Source organism: Antennarius striatus, chromosome 12 (genome assembly GCF_040054535.1).
Source record: "Antennarius striatus isolate MH-2024 chromosome 12, ASM4005453v1, whole genome shotgun sequence".
Classification (NCBI taxonomy): Eukaryota; Metazoa; Chordata; class Actinopteri; order Lophiiformes; family Antennariidae; genus Antennarius; species Antennarius striatus.
In genome coordinates, this window is record NC_090787.1 from 20,278,399 (window position 1) to 20,293,593 (window position 15,195).

Sequence of the window (15,195 nt, forward strand, 5' to 3'; positions counted from 1 at the left end):
TGTGGAGTAGAGTCACTGAAACCTTTATCCATCTTCCTGCTGCTGCTGGTGAATGAAAGGGATTCTCTGCACTAATTTGTAATAAATTCTTCACTCTGACGCCTTAAACCACTTCCAGTTTCAGCACTTGAGTTGGTAACAACACCTCCAGCACCATCACACTGAACACGGGAGCCCCCCAAGGATGTGTACTGAGCCCCCTCCTCTTTACTCTGTTGACCCACGACTGCACACCAACTTTCAGCTCCAACCTCTTCATTAAGTTTGCAGACGACACGACTGTGGTTCATCTCATCAACAACAACGATGAGACAGCCTACAGGAATGAGGGGGGCCTCCTGGCTATGTGGTGCAAGGACAACCATCTCCATCTGAATGTGGAGAAGATGAAGGAGATTGTTGTGGACTTCAGGAGAACACGCACCCAGCATGCTCCACTAACCATCGACGGTGCTGCAGTGGAAAGGGTCAGCAGCACCAAGTTCCTGGGTGTGCACATCTCTGAGGACCTGTCCTGAGACCGCAACACCGCATCGCTGGACAAAAAAGCCCAACAACGCCTCTACTTCCTCCGCAAACTGAGGACAGCAAGAGCCCCACCCCCATCATTATGACTTTCTACAGAGGCCCCATGGAGAGCATCCTGACCAGCTGCATCCCCCTGTGGTCCGGCGCCTGAACCGTTTCCTGCAGACCCTGCAGCGCATCGTGAGAGCAGCTGAAAAGGTCACTGGTGTCTCTCTCCATTCCCCTCAGACATTTATAACACCCGCCTCACCCGCAAAGCCATCAGCATTGGGGGTGATCCCACCCCCCACCCCCCACAGCCTTTTCAGCCTGCTGCCATCAGGTAGGAGACTGCAGAGTCTGGGGCCAGAACCAGCAGGATCAAGGACAGTTTCTGTCACCAGGCGGTCAGGAGGCTCAACTCCCTCCCTGCTCTGCCCCCTGCCACAGCCTTGAACTCTACCCTCACACTGCCCTGCCCTCCCCCCAGCACCAGGCTACCTACCCCCCCCCCCATCAACTCAGGGACTACGCACACGTCACTTCCCCTACAGGATTAAAGAGTGTATAGAGATGTTAACCATCCCTTGTGTTTCGTCTCATACTTCGTGCTGTACTGCCTGTTGTCCTGCCTGTTGTCCTGCCTGTGTTGTACTGCCTGTTGTCCTGCCTGTGTTGTACTGCCTGTTGTACTGCCTGTTGTCCTGCCTGTGTTGTACTGCCTGTTGTACTGCCTGTTGTACTGCCTGTTGTACTGCCTGTGTTGTCCTGCCTGTGTTGTACTGCCTGTTGTACTGCCTGTTTACCGTGGGTCAGAGAGGACTGTAATCTCATCTGTGCTGTCTGTCCTGCGTCTATGGGACACTTGACGATGAAGCTGACTTTGACTTTGACTTGAATGGACTGAACTAATCCTTCAGGGGCGAGACGCGTTCATGAGCCAGCTACATGTAAATCAAGTTCTATGCATTACACCTTTCTCAGCCTTGCATAAGGTCATGGGCGGTTTTCCACAGAACAGCATTGGTGTGAAATTGAGGACGTTTGCATTCTTGCCTCACAGCAAGAAGGTTCCGGGTTCACTTCCTTCTTTGTGGAGTTTGTTCGTATATTCACCTCATGTCTGTGTGAGTTCTCACCAGCTTCTCTGGCTTCCTCCTACCTCAAACAATCTGCAGCTGAGGTGAACTGATCACTCCGAGGTTATCATAGGTGTGTGTGTGTGTGTGTGTGTGTGTGTGTGTGTGTGTGTGTGTGTGTGTGTGTGTGTGTGTGTGTGTGTGTGTGTGTGTATGTGTGTGTGTGTGTGTGTGTGTGTGTGTGTGTGTGTGTGTGTGTGTGAATGGTGAAGCCCTGCAATGTGCTGTTGACATCCGGTGTAACCCACTTGTCACCCATTGCCAGCTGGGAGAGGCTTCAGCTATTTTCACAACGCGGAAAAGCAGCTGAAAATGAGATGATTATGGTTGTCAACAAAATGGCACAAAGCACAATGTATGGCTGAGGCTTATGCAAACATTATTTATTCAGTAAAAAAAAAAACCCAAAACCCTTTGGAATTGTATGATTCTGGTCCAATGACTAACAGAGGAAGAAAAAATCAGGGGTTGATCAAAGTCATTTATTGTCTGAGGATCATGAAATGTCTGTAAAGAAACAAATATTCATTTAATACTTTTGCCAGTCATGCAAAAACTTTAATACTAAACAACTCTTTGCCATCCCTAAAGCCAGGTTTGGTAGCCATAATGTCAAAGTAACAAAAGTTTCTATGTTTTTTTTTAAATTTACTAAATACACTTTGACAGCTCTGACAACACATAGTAGGTTGGGAAAGAAGCACAACATGCTTGGTAATTATAACAAAAATCAGAAACCACTTATAAAACTCTGAACATATTATGAGAGGTATGTAACAGTATACCCCATATTCTTCTCAGTTTCACTCAGGAAGTCACATTTAGCTGCTCTATGTATCATTTCTTCCAACTTCCTCGACCACTTAAGGAAACTTTTTATTTTTCATGTTTCCTCTTTTTGATTAGTGTTGTCATTTCCAATTAGTTCACAGGCACTGTTCTTCTGGGTATCTAATAAAACTACAAACACTTTCACGACTGTGAATGTACCCCATAGCTGCTAAGAAGCTGTTGTCTTATAAATGTTGTCACTTAGAATATGATCAGTTTCATGATTAGCTGTGAATATAACATCTTTTTTTTTTTTTAAAGTCAGGTGCTGTATTTAAAAATAGAGCCTGAACTCTTTTCGTCGCTTCGTTGCAACGTCTGTTGCCATGTTGATCTGCCACAGTCAGATACAGTGATGAGTTTGCCACAGAATGTTCTCAGGCGTTCTCAGGCACTTCGTTCTCCTCTTTGTTCCTGTTTCCTGGTCCCGCCCCTGAAACAGATGACAGAAATAAGCGAGCTTAAGGGTTAAATGGTTGGAAATGTCTGAACACGACGGCGCGTTAGTACCATTCCAGGATAGGTGATCTGTAGGCGTGTGGTCTGGAGATTTGTCGTTGTGTGTTTCATCTGACTTTTGTGATTGGTCAGTTGTGTGTTCATCAGGGATTCTGTGACTGGGTGAGACATGTGATGGGATGTCTGCTTGCACTTCCTCCTGTTCTTCTTGCTCCTTATTGGCCAGTTCTGTACACAACAGACAAACCGGAACATTATCTTTACATTAAACTCTAAATATTTAAAAACATTCTTTTTTCGAGGAACCAATCACACAGAGAGCAGAAAATGCGTCTATAGCACTATGTTTTTTGTGGAGTAAATTTTTTTTTAAAAACTTTTCAGCTCAACAATACCAACACTGCTCCACAAAGACATCATGCTGCTTTGGTGTTTTCTGGCTTTTTTTCCAAGCCATTTTTGGTGCATCTCAGAAAAGCAGCTGCACCAGTAGGGATAACTCTGTGGGAGGCCTAAGAAGGAACAGTGTTGATTTTGAAATGGATTTTTTAAATTTATTTAAGAAAATACAACTCAGTAATGACGTACAGGTTTACAGTGGTGTTTTATGCTAAATACCACAGTACGTCACGAGGATAAACTGAAAATTTAAAGAAATTCTAACATATTTAAGTATTAAATTGCATTAGAGATGGGGTGATTCCAATTTAGAACTTGAGCTCAATTTTTACACAAATTGCCTTTTGATATGACTTGATTTGCAACGTCACTTGAAAGTAAAATTTTACAATTTAAAACCTTTTTCTTTAGAAAATTACAGAGCCTAAGTGTGATTATTGTCATCATTATCATAGTAATATCCCCTACAGCTGTTCATATATTTGTAATTGTAGACAAGAAATCCTTGGTTAATAATAACATGTAAAACAAATACACAGAGCAACAAACGCCTACATTGTAAGTCCATTATGGTGTGTGTGTGTGTGTGTGTGTGTGTGTGTGTGTGTGTGTGTGTGTGTGTGTGTGTGTGTGTGTGTGTGTGTGTGTGTGTGTGTGCATGTGTTTTGCAAATGCTATGTCACCATGCACAGAGAGCTCTTTCCATCTGTCCTTGTTGCTGGCAATGACTCCAGACAGACGCCGCCTCAGAGCAGGCACGTCGATGGCGGTCAGGGAAAAGTCCGTCTGTACGTCTTCACTGCTCCCGTGAAGACCGCTGCTGTGTCTCTGCACTGACTCTACGGTAACTGAACCGCTTCCTGTTCGACTGGAACAGAGCAGAGTTATGGATCAGGGGCTTACAGAAGGGAAAGGAAGGACAAACCTGTATTACTACTTGTACTTCATGGTGAGGCCGATGGCAGCTAAGGGCAGGGGTCAAAGGTGAAGATTACATAATATTTTGTCAGCCAAAGGAAAAATAGTGTAGAAAATATCACCATAATTCCTGGCTTCTGATTGGGTGGGCAGTCAAGGGCCCATATCTGTATTGGCTCAGTCATACTTCTTACAGTCTACATAGAGCAGCTCATGTCAGTCCATAAAAATTGCGATACTAACAAAAAATAAAAACTCAACCTACATTCCTTCATTGTATCCAAAGCTGTGTTATGTATTGATCTTTAAACCCATAAATGAGCAAAGTACAGTAATTCGTCTTCACATTAATGTTAACAAGCAAAGTTACTGTCCTACCTTTGGTTACCTTCTAAAAGTTAGACACATCAGAGGTGATACAATACGTATGTACTTTTACATTTTAATGTCAAGCAACCTGAAGAAGACTTTCAGAACAACATCACAACATTCCTTTCTTATTTACAACATACACGAATATTAGTAATAATAATAAATAACTTAAAAAGTTGACCTTGGAGTTTATTAAATTCTGGTTATATTGAGGCGACTATGGTTCAGGTTTTAGTTCTATTTGAGAACAAAGCTCATTCTATTTCTTTAAGCACTATTATATGTTATGGCTGACAAGAACCAGCCAAGCGTGCTATTGCTAGTCCCGTCTGTCATATTCTGAGGTGAATCTGGGGTGAACACTTAATTTATACTTTCAAACACTTACTTTAATGACAGTGTCTCATTGTGCCTTGACAGTAAAATCCATTCCACTTAAGGATCAAGTTGTAATTTTAATCTTGGGTCTATTCCACTATTTTTAAGGCATTACAATAAATACGATTCATTTCATATGATAAACACCTCTCCCGCAAATAAAAGTAGTAATACTTGCACCTCCTGTTTCCTGTATCTCCGGCCTTTTTGTCTTCTTCTATCAGAGGGCCAATCACCTTTTCTGTTGTGTCAATCAGACCACTGAAAGTCGGCTCCACAATGAAGTCTATGAAACCTGCGCCCAGACAGACACAGAGGAAAACAGCATGATCAGGTCACAGTGTGTGTGGCTCTTCAAACCACCAGCAGGTGTCACTCCTGAGACACCGTTAGGAAACGTACACCTCAAAATATTGGAATATGATGGAATAGCACCCCCAAACCCCTTTTTTTTTTCTTAAACACAATGAGACTTTTATATTTTCAGGATGTATTATACATATTTTTTGAAATTATGGTAATGTTTCACAGCCAATGAAAATCAAATATCTAGTATCTTAAAATATTAGAAAATTTTGCCGAGATCAATCAGCAAATGCATTTAAAATACTAAAAATTCTAAAATAATAAAGTAGCCAAAAATTCTGAAAAGTACTCCATTATGTATTCATTGCAAGTCCTGCTGGAAAAGCAAATCAGAATCTCCATGAAGCCTGACAGCACACAGGAAGAAGCATGAGGTGCTCTAAAATCTCCTTTTAGAGTGCTGTGTTGATCTTTGACCTGAAGAAAGTTTACCTGCACGAGCAGATGAAATGACACCCCAAATCATCATTAACTGTAGACACCCTGAAACTAGAATTCTATGCCTGTCCACTCTTCCTCTAAGCTCTGGAACCTTTTATGTGGTGTTTTTCCCGTTATTTTTTTTAAGCTGTAGGCATAAATTATGAAAATCTAAGTAAAAAAAATAGTTGAACCCTTGTAGTTTTACATCCCACCATGTGTGCATGGAGTGTTTCACAAAAGCACAAATAGACACATACTATTTGTGCCCCATTTGAGTCAAATTAATACCTCTGCCACCCTCGCAGCTGGCCAGAGCCCCCCAAGGATCAGCTGACTCCCTCCCCTTTGATAGAGACGCTCCCATTTAACCACATTGGTGTTACTGGACTGCCACCTGCACTGGATCACCATGAATTTTAGTTCATATTTCATATCTTTTGTGCTTTCTTCTTCAGGTCTATGTAACAGGACGTGGATTGATTGATTCACTTTTTCCACATACAACTTGTCAACGGGTCCCCAGCACAAGATTTCTATTTTTTTCCTGTTTTGTCTTTAATGCTCCTCTGTTACTAATTATTTGTACTTGAGGTTTTTAAGTATTATTTGCACATGATTCTCCTTACCTATCTGTGATTGGGCGATCATGGTGGCTTTGCGATCACAGAGAGGAGAGAAAGGAAGGCCAAGTTCCACCTCTTTATCTCCCTGGAAAAGACAAAGGATGACCAAAGAACAAGTTAACATGGGAGTCTCTGAGAAACCTGAAATCTAGACACCGTTTCTGTCCGGTGCCCTGAAGGTGTCAGCAGAACGAAGCTACCACCTAGATGCTGACATCACCCTGCAGGAGCTGTCTGAAGCCCTCTGTGATGTTAAAATACCTGAACAAATAAAATACTTATACTGCCACCTGCTGGCAGAATGAGGTGTGTATTGATGCACACTGAATATTAATTGTATAGCTGGCTGAGGTTGATACTGACATTTACCCCCAGAGTGTGTAGGCCTCATGTGGCACTGGGCGCACACATTTTGCTGCTTCCAGCCATCCATTTTCTAGTGAACAAAATGGCAGAAATCGTCTCGTCTACAGCCGTGTTTTCACTTTGTGGGTCAGACGTTTGGGGGACCCTATCCCAGCTGACTATAGGTGAGAGGTGGGGTGGGCTCCAGACTTATGGCTGGTGCATCGTGGAGCCACAAGAACACAAACAACCTGTCTCACACAAACCTACAGGCAATTAATAACTGATCAGTTCACCTTAATACAAGTTTTTGTTTTGTTTTGTTTTATTGGAGGTGGGAGGAAACCGGAGAACACAGAGAGAACCCATGCAGACCCGAGGAGAACTTGCAAACGATGCACAGGAAGGACTTGAAACAGTGCCCCCTACTGCCCACAACTTCAACATTATGTGTTTATTTTTTGAACTTTTCAAAAGAACAAACTTCAACAGCATGAAGTAAATGACTTAGGTGTCCTGTTTGACTGATCTACCTGTCTGAAGAACTCCTCCATCAAACTGTGGGTCCATCGGTAGTGTAGCGGCCAGGCTTTGGCTGGATGACTGATGTCTGCAGCGTGAAGCATCAGAGACAAGACCTTCACTTTGTCTATACTGGAGACAGAAAGAAACAAATAAAGCAATGGAAAAAAAACTTTAAAATCACAATTAAATCCCGCTGGGCTGGCCACTGTCAGTCATGTTCTGTTCCACTTTCAATAGTTAAGTCAAAACAATAAATTAATGGTTCCTTCTTATGTGATTGTTTGAATAATATACATTATAAGTAAAGCTAATAATACTCTACAGTTAATCCAGATGGATTACCAGGTTTTCCCAGAGATATGCATTAAGTCTTTCCTCCCTAATCCTGCCTTTGGGCAGAATAATTCATATCGCTCTACAGGCGAGTCCCTCCCACAGTCACGGTAAATAAGACGTGTGTTCAGCTGAATTCCGACCACACGTTCCAAAACAAGTGCATTCCCGGAAAAGTGCAGTTTTTCAACCAATGAAATAATAGTCCAGTAATTTCAATAAACATATACAGTACATCAGTTTCTACATTATGAGTTTTGATTAGATATACTCAAAGTTAAAGGTCCAGGAAGATGGTGTTTCTTGAATGAAAAAATATAAACATGAACTCCATCAATGATAATAGTACAGAACTTGAAGGTTTTACAAAAAATGATGTGGAGATATCTTTGTCAGAGTTGTTAGAGAATGACACGTGGGTAGGTTTATCCAGCCTTATGGATAACATAACTTCTTGCCGCCATCTGCCGAGCGTTATATCATCCCTCTGGCTGCTGCCCTCGAGGCTCCACTAACGGAGTGTGAAACTTATTGCCTCCACCCCTCAGACTCAACCGTCACCTCCTCCTCCCAGTTTCCCTCTCTCTACCTCCCTACCAACAGAAAACCCAAACTGAAAAGCATAAAGGTTACTTTCAACTTGACTTTTACCAGAAACTTTCCTAACAACTTTCAGGCGGCGTATTGGGAGTATAGAAAGAGAGAAGTGGTTCCACAAATACAAACAGCGTTCAAAGGAAGGAACCAAAAACCGGATGTAAACACTGTGATATTAAGTTATATGTAACATGCTCTAAAGCATCGGTGCTTAATACATCATCTAGTCAGATGACACTTGGGTTTTTGTTAAACTTCGTTCACTGCAGATGGACACACAACGGCACTCAGATGGTACAACGAATAAGCTACCCGGGGAGTTGTCTCCAATTTTTTGGCATCAGTTTTTCATCTTAAACTTTAAAAAAGAGGTGAAATTGAATGGGGGAGTTGGACCATGTAAGAAAACACAAACATATTACTCTCCCAACAGGAATTAGACCTACCGTTAGGAAGCTGGTAATATTTCTGTACCAGCTTCCTAATGGTAGTCAGAGAATGCATCCGGGCAATGGGTGGGTGGCGTCCTGAACTATGTAGTTTGCCATGCGTTTGATAGACCTGTTGTTAAGTTCATGAGGTCTGGTGAGGGAATACCAATGATTTTATCAGCTGTTTTTGTAACGCATGTGGTCCACATGGTAACGAACAGTAGAGAATGAAGCTCTGACAGAGTAACAAAAAAGGTGGGGTGCAACGCATAGTCTCCTGGGTTTGCGGATGAATGACAGTCTTTGTTGGCTTCGTTTCTGAATGCCCCTGGGGTGCTGGATTGAGGGAGATTGAACAAAATGTCCTTTGCTTTTTTGACATTGATTTACAGATAGCGGTCTATACACCATTTAGTGAAATAATTGGCTGTGCTGTCGTAGTCCAGGGTAGATTGATTGTTTAATAGAAGTGCAAGAATGGCTGTGTCATCTCAGTATTTCATACATGATATGGTGGGTGAGATGCTGAAGCATGTCATTGGTGTAAAGGGTGTACAGGAAAGAACTTAACATGTATCTCTGTGGTACCCCGGTGTTGATGGTGAGTGTAGGGGATGTGGCACGCCCTCACTGCTTGCACTCTATTGGTTAGAAAGCTGTGGATGAGGTCGATCAGATTGGGGATGTGAAGATTATGTAATTTCTTCAGAATTTAATCGAGAACAAGAAGTCTTTCCAAGACAGAGAGATGGTAAAAGATGCATTTATGAAAGCAGCTGATTCATTCTTACGAGACTTTAAAAATAAGGCAGAACCTTATCTTTGATCATAGCTCTCCAGATGTCAAAGAAGTACCATTATAGGGTTCAGTGAAGCCTTGATTGAGGCTTTGACGCAACAACTTTGGAAGGACATCGCAGATGCAATCAATCAATCAATCAATCAATCAATCAATCAATCAATCAATCAATCAATCAATCAATCAATCAATCAATCAATCAATCAATCAATCAATCAATCAATCAATCAGCTTTTATTTGTAAAGTGCTTAGTCACATCAACAGACATTTCAAAGCATTTTTACAGGCAGAGAGAAACAACAGAACCCTCCAGAGCATAAGTGACAGCGGCAAGGAAGAACTCCTTCATTGAGGAAGAAATTCAGGGCAGGACCCAGACTCTGGTGGGCGACCACCCACCTTGACCGATTGGGTGGAAAAGAAATACAATGAAGATAAGGACAGGATAAGAGAAAGAGGGAGACAGGGAGAAAAACTGGCAGACAGACCAGGTAGAGTCAATGTCTTTGTGGTTACATTAGGAGTTTTGATCCTGACGTGGGGACACTGAATATCAGGCTGCGTTCACCGACTCCTGGGTTGTTGTCTTCTATTCTTGTTCCGCATCATCTAGTTTGTTAATTCAAAGCTCAATTACAGCTGCATGGATGACTGTATAATGGCGACGAAGGAAGAAAAGAAGCAGGACCCCAGGTGATGGATAGATGAGAGGTGATACTGGTGTAGTTAGAGGAGCAGGTCCACAGTGGATGGACAGATGAGGGGTGAACCTGAGAAAAGCCTGTGAGGACATAGAGCACAGAGACTCCGGGGAAGAAGCTGCATTAGTAAGGTGTGAATGGAGACTTGGAGAAAGAGCTCGGTTGGAGAGGAGGAGTAACAGGGAGGTTCAGTGAGAAGAAGGAGAGAGGAGCTCAGTGTGTCTTGATGTTGAGTCTCCAGCATCTAGTCTGATGGCAAAAACTAAGTAGCCTAGGCTGAATTGTAAATTTCCTGAAAAACAAATGTTTTAAGTCTAGTCTTAAATAATGACAGGGTGTCTGCCTCCTGAACGAAGGTAGGGCGGTGGTTCCACAACAGAGGGACAGGATAGCTAAAGGCTCTAGCTTTTGTAGATTCTAATAACCACCAGTAGGCCTGTATGTTGAGAGCGTAACGCTCTAGATGGATTATATGGAAGTGAAAGCTCCTTCAGATAGTTAGGAGTCTGGCCATGAGGAGCTTTGTAAGTGAGGAGGAGTATTTCAAACTCTATCCTAGCTTTCACAGGAAACCAGCGCAGACCAGTGGTTTTGGTCCTGGTCAGAACACGGGCAGCAGCCTTCTGCATTAGTTGAAGTGTCTTCAGTGACTTTTTGGGACAGCCTGTAAGATGTGAGTTGAAGAGTCTAGTTTGAATGTGATTGGTGGTGAACTTGAGGTAAAGCTACCCTCCTAGGTGTGACAGCTATACTAGTAGTTTCAGTCATGGAGCGGACCAGAGCCTCCAATTGGCTTAGCCTCCATCAAAGCAAAAAGCACTACACTTTGTGCAGATACCTGTGTCACTGAAGGAAGCGGGGGGAAAACTAAACATCCGACCTACCGAGCAAGAGCAAGGGAGAGGGTGGAGAGTGGAAGGGAGGAAGCGTAGCCATGGTTAGCCACTAAGCTAGCACTAAACTATGGCAGATTACCCTGATAATTAAAAGGCTTGTAAGAGGTTTGTCGAAATACGTGGTAGCTTTTGCTATCAAGTTCACGCTGAAAATAGTAACTAACTTCCTCTACTATCTAAAATAACACGAGATGTTGACATTGATTATACGACCAATAGTGAACCAAGAGGCTGCTGCCAAACAAACACAACAGGAAATGATGTAAACCCTTACCACAACAGGAACAGGAGGAGGAGGGCAGCCAGTGAGCGTTTCTCACTGCAGTTGGATAAATCTATGGACATGAGTGACACAGCCCAGACGTGCATCTGAATTTGTATGGTGTCTACAGATGTCACTGCAAAAGAGGATTTATTGACAGTACTGCCCATGAAGGAACAGACAGTAGGAGAGGAAACATTTCTGCTTAATAAAAAGGCTGCCTGCAGCCACTCGAAGTCGCTACAAACTGACATGAGATGGTTTCGTCAGGGGAAATTCCTTCAAAGATTTTGAGAGCTCTGTTCATAGGTTAAGGATTCTACCTGTGTGACTGGACATAAAGAATACGAGCAGCTAAATGAAGATCAATGGCTGTTAGACTTGTCATTTTTAACTGATCTGACAAACATCTTCTTCCTCTTCTCCCCTCGGGCTTTTCCCTTCAGGGGTCTCCACAGCGAATCAGTGTCCTCCATCTAACCCTGTCTTCTCATCCTCTTCTCTCACACCAACTACCTTCATGTCCTCTTTCACTACATCCATAAACCTCCTCTTTGGTCTTCCTCTAGGCCTCCTGCCTGGCAGTTCAGAACTCAGCATCCTTCTACCAATATATTCACTATCTCTCCTCTGGACATGTCCAAACCATCTCAGTCTGGCCTCTCTGACTTTATCTCCAGAACCTCTAACATGTGCTGTCCCTCTGATGTACTCATTCCTGATCCTATCCATCCTGGTCACTCCCAGAGAGAACCTCCGCATCTTCATCTCTGCTACCTCCAGCTCTGTCTCCTGTCTTTTCCTCAGTGACACTGTCTCTAGACCAAATAACATCGCTGGTCTCACCACAGTTTTGTACACCTTTCCTTTCATTTTAGCTGAAACTCTTCTATCACACATCACACCTGACACTTTCCTCCACCCGTTCCATCCTGCCGGCTTGGGACCGGCACAATAAAACACTGGCTTGTGCCCTTCTTGCTGTTATGTGTTGAATCACCTAAATCTAGAGCTGCAAGGAAAATCTTATCAGTTGATATGATCAGCTCAATTAATGCTTTCAAACAAAAGATGCAACATCTCTCTTCAAACCTGCAGCGTCATTATTTGACAAACTTCCAAAACTGGCGTTTGAGGTGGAGATGCAAGGAAAGGCCCGTGTTCAACTTCACAGTGCCACACAGAACAAACCGCTTTCAACTCTTTTCTTTGCTCGAGCCAGTTTCTACATTCACATTCATCGTGTTAGAGAGGATGTTGAGGTTGAGTCAGTCAAATCTAAAACTGCAGCACTGTTTCACCTGAACTCTTCTGGACTGTAAGATGATATTTTGACACTATAAGCCAGCATTCAGCTGAAGTCCAGAGCCCATAGATAGTTCTGGAACTCACTCACAGAGGAAATGTACCCCAACAAGAGGGAATATGGTACCTTCTTGACTGCGTTATTCAGCTCCACTTATTTATGTGACTCAGCCGTCTCAAACTTTAAGATCAATAAGTCCAAATACTGCTCGGCCATGACTTATGATCTTTTGGAAATGTGCTTTAGGCTGGCTGTCAGCAGCTGCTGTCAGGACTATGCATCCCTGGCTGATACCATTCAGTGCAAATCATCAAGGTAAACTCAGGAAATGACCAAAAGATGTACACGGCTAATTGTGTTGTGCAACATGGGCTCATGCAGTTATGCAAGGTAAATTAACATACATTGTTCTCAATATATTTGGAAATAAATACATGTTTTGCATTTTTGTAGTTTGTAGATTGTTTTCATGTGTTAATACACATCCAGTATGAAGCAGAATACACAAGAAAATGTAAAGTATCTTTCAATATAACCTTAAAAAACGTTATTTTACTGAAATTATACAGCGTTCAAATGTTTTTATGCAAAGGAAAAATAGTTAGATTGGTTCAGGGAACATGGGGGAAATCTTGTATAGGGCAGCAGTCCAAGCTGACTGCCAGGGGGAGAAAGAGTTAACATACCTACGCTTATCTAGGTGTGCCAAGAAAACCTATTGATAATATTGATATTGATAGGTAACAATGAACTCTCTGAAGAGACACCTGTGAGTCAACAATTTAATTTCTAGTGACAGCTCTTTATGATTGCTCTGCACATGACAATAAAGCCTTAACTTGAGTTCACTTGACTTGGCTGTCTCACTCTTCTGGCTACTACACGGAGCCCTTGACCATACTGTTACATGTTCTTCCCATTCATGAGTAATGTCTGATGTCTCCTCTATTTTAGTCTCAGTTGGGCGAGCCTGCCTCTTCAATACAGCACCAACGCCAAATGACAATCCGCCACCAGCTGGCATTTCAACCACAATGAGTGTTACCAGCTTGAACCTTAGCTCTGTGTCTCATTAGAATAATAGTTATGTAATTAATGGTTGAGGTGGAAAATTCTGCTCCTGTTATTTGTTTTAGGTTCTTTTCATGTCAGTTAACATGTTTCAGGTTAGTAGAAATGCTCGTATCTGATCGCCCATTGCCTAGTATGGGCTGAGGACCTCTGTCATATGTGCCTGTTTAGATGTGGTTCCATTTATTATTCTTTTAAGTTCTATAATTGCATTTTGTTCCATTAAACATGCCTTTAATGGAAGAGAAATGTGCCAGGTGGCAAAACACTGGCTGATGCTGCTCCCAAGTTTTCCAAAAAAGCTCAATTTTCGCATGAAATATGAGGTCTAGATTGTTCAATTATATTAGATTAGAAATAATGACTTTGGATCTGACCTGTGTGTTTGGGTCAGGGCATTTCTCATGGTCTTGATCTGCTGGAAGTGACATGACATGTCAGTGGACATCACCATCTCGATGACCAGAGCTCTCAGCTCCCTGCAAATCACCAACACGCAAATAACATAGTGTGAGATCAATCATCATAATAACAGTGTGAGCTGCCATGCCAAGTACATATATATTAACATATACATATTAGATACAACCTGACTGTGTGTGTGTGTGTGTGTGTGTGTGTGTGTGTGTGTGTGTGTGTGTGTGTGTGTGTGTGTGTGTGTTTGCACCTCCAGTCATCCTTATTCAAGTTGATCAGGATGTTCATGTCCTCCTCTGCCATCAGCTTATAGGCAGCACTAACATGGTGGTTCTCCAGAACGGACCTGTCGTTGTACAGAATGGCAACCTCCGATCTGAAAGGTAGATGACAAAAGTTGGTTTCTACTACCGTGGAAACCAACAGCATGGTTTGATTGAACAAGAAGAAGTGATTTACTGCAGAATTTGACTTGCTAATATCCATTCACCACAATGACTTCAAATTTAGTCATTGTGCTGCATTTAAATGCTGGACACCATGATCTAAAGTTTTATACACAAAAATCACACAAACTTTGTCAACAGCTTATAAAAGTTATGCTTCTCCACCATTTTTAAATTTGTCCTCAATTTTTCTGTAATTTTCACTTCAGCAAACTTCATCTACAGGGATTTTGCTCAAGTTGTTTGATAGTTGATCAGCAGGATGCCAACACATGTGATGGGAAATTATCAAAGGTTTTTTGATAACTCTGAAGGTGTTGCCAAATTTGCATTTCTCTATTCATGATGAAAGAGGAAGTTGTTATAACTCCCCTATCAATTGTTCAATCCGGACCAAACTCATGTTTAATGAGACTCCCAGTCTAAAAATATTCACATTCTCATTATAGCAGTTATACTATGAATGTATTGAGTGACAAAGAGAAGTTGATTACTTTTAGTATCGAAAGCCAACCGTGGCACGAAGCCCAGACGGTGAAGGCCGCAAATTGTACGGTCTTGGAGACAAGAACCCGTCCCATTTAACTATGGGCATGAGATGAGGTTCACTCAGGATAAATCAGCAGGACTCACAGTTTGATGTATCATAA

General features: G+C 42.3%; 1 protein-coding gene across 1 annotated transcript in view; it reads right to left on the reverse strand.

The window, feature by feature from the left end:
- Window positions 1-2,118: 2,118 nt before the first annotated feature.
- The window catches only part of pde1a (phosphodiesterase 1A, calmodulin-dependent), a 35,118-nt gene continuing 22,041 nt past the window's right edge, over window positions 2,119-15,195 (reverse strand). The window contains exons 9-16 of the mRNA XM_068329060.1: window positions 14,350-14,475; window positions 14,060-14,161; window positions 7,294-7,414; window positions 6,419-6,500; window positions 5,184-5,298; window positions 4,019-4,203; window positions 2,988-3,164; window positions 2,119-2,910 (exon numbers count right to left, since the gene is read on the reverse strand). Of these exons, the coding sequence (XP_068185161.1) occupies window positions 2,855-2,910; window positions 2,988-3,164; window positions 4,019-4,203; window positions 5,184-5,298; window positions 6,419-6,500; window positions 7,294-7,414; window positions 14,060-14,161; window positions 14,350-14,475 (964 nt within the window). The 3' untranslated portion in view covers window positions 2,119-2,854. The remainder of the gene's footprint in view (window positions 2,911-2,987; window positions 3,165-4,018; window positions 4,204-5,183; window positions 5,299-6,418; window positions 6,501-7,293; window positions 7,415-14,059; window positions 14,162-14,349; window positions 14,476-15,195) is intronic.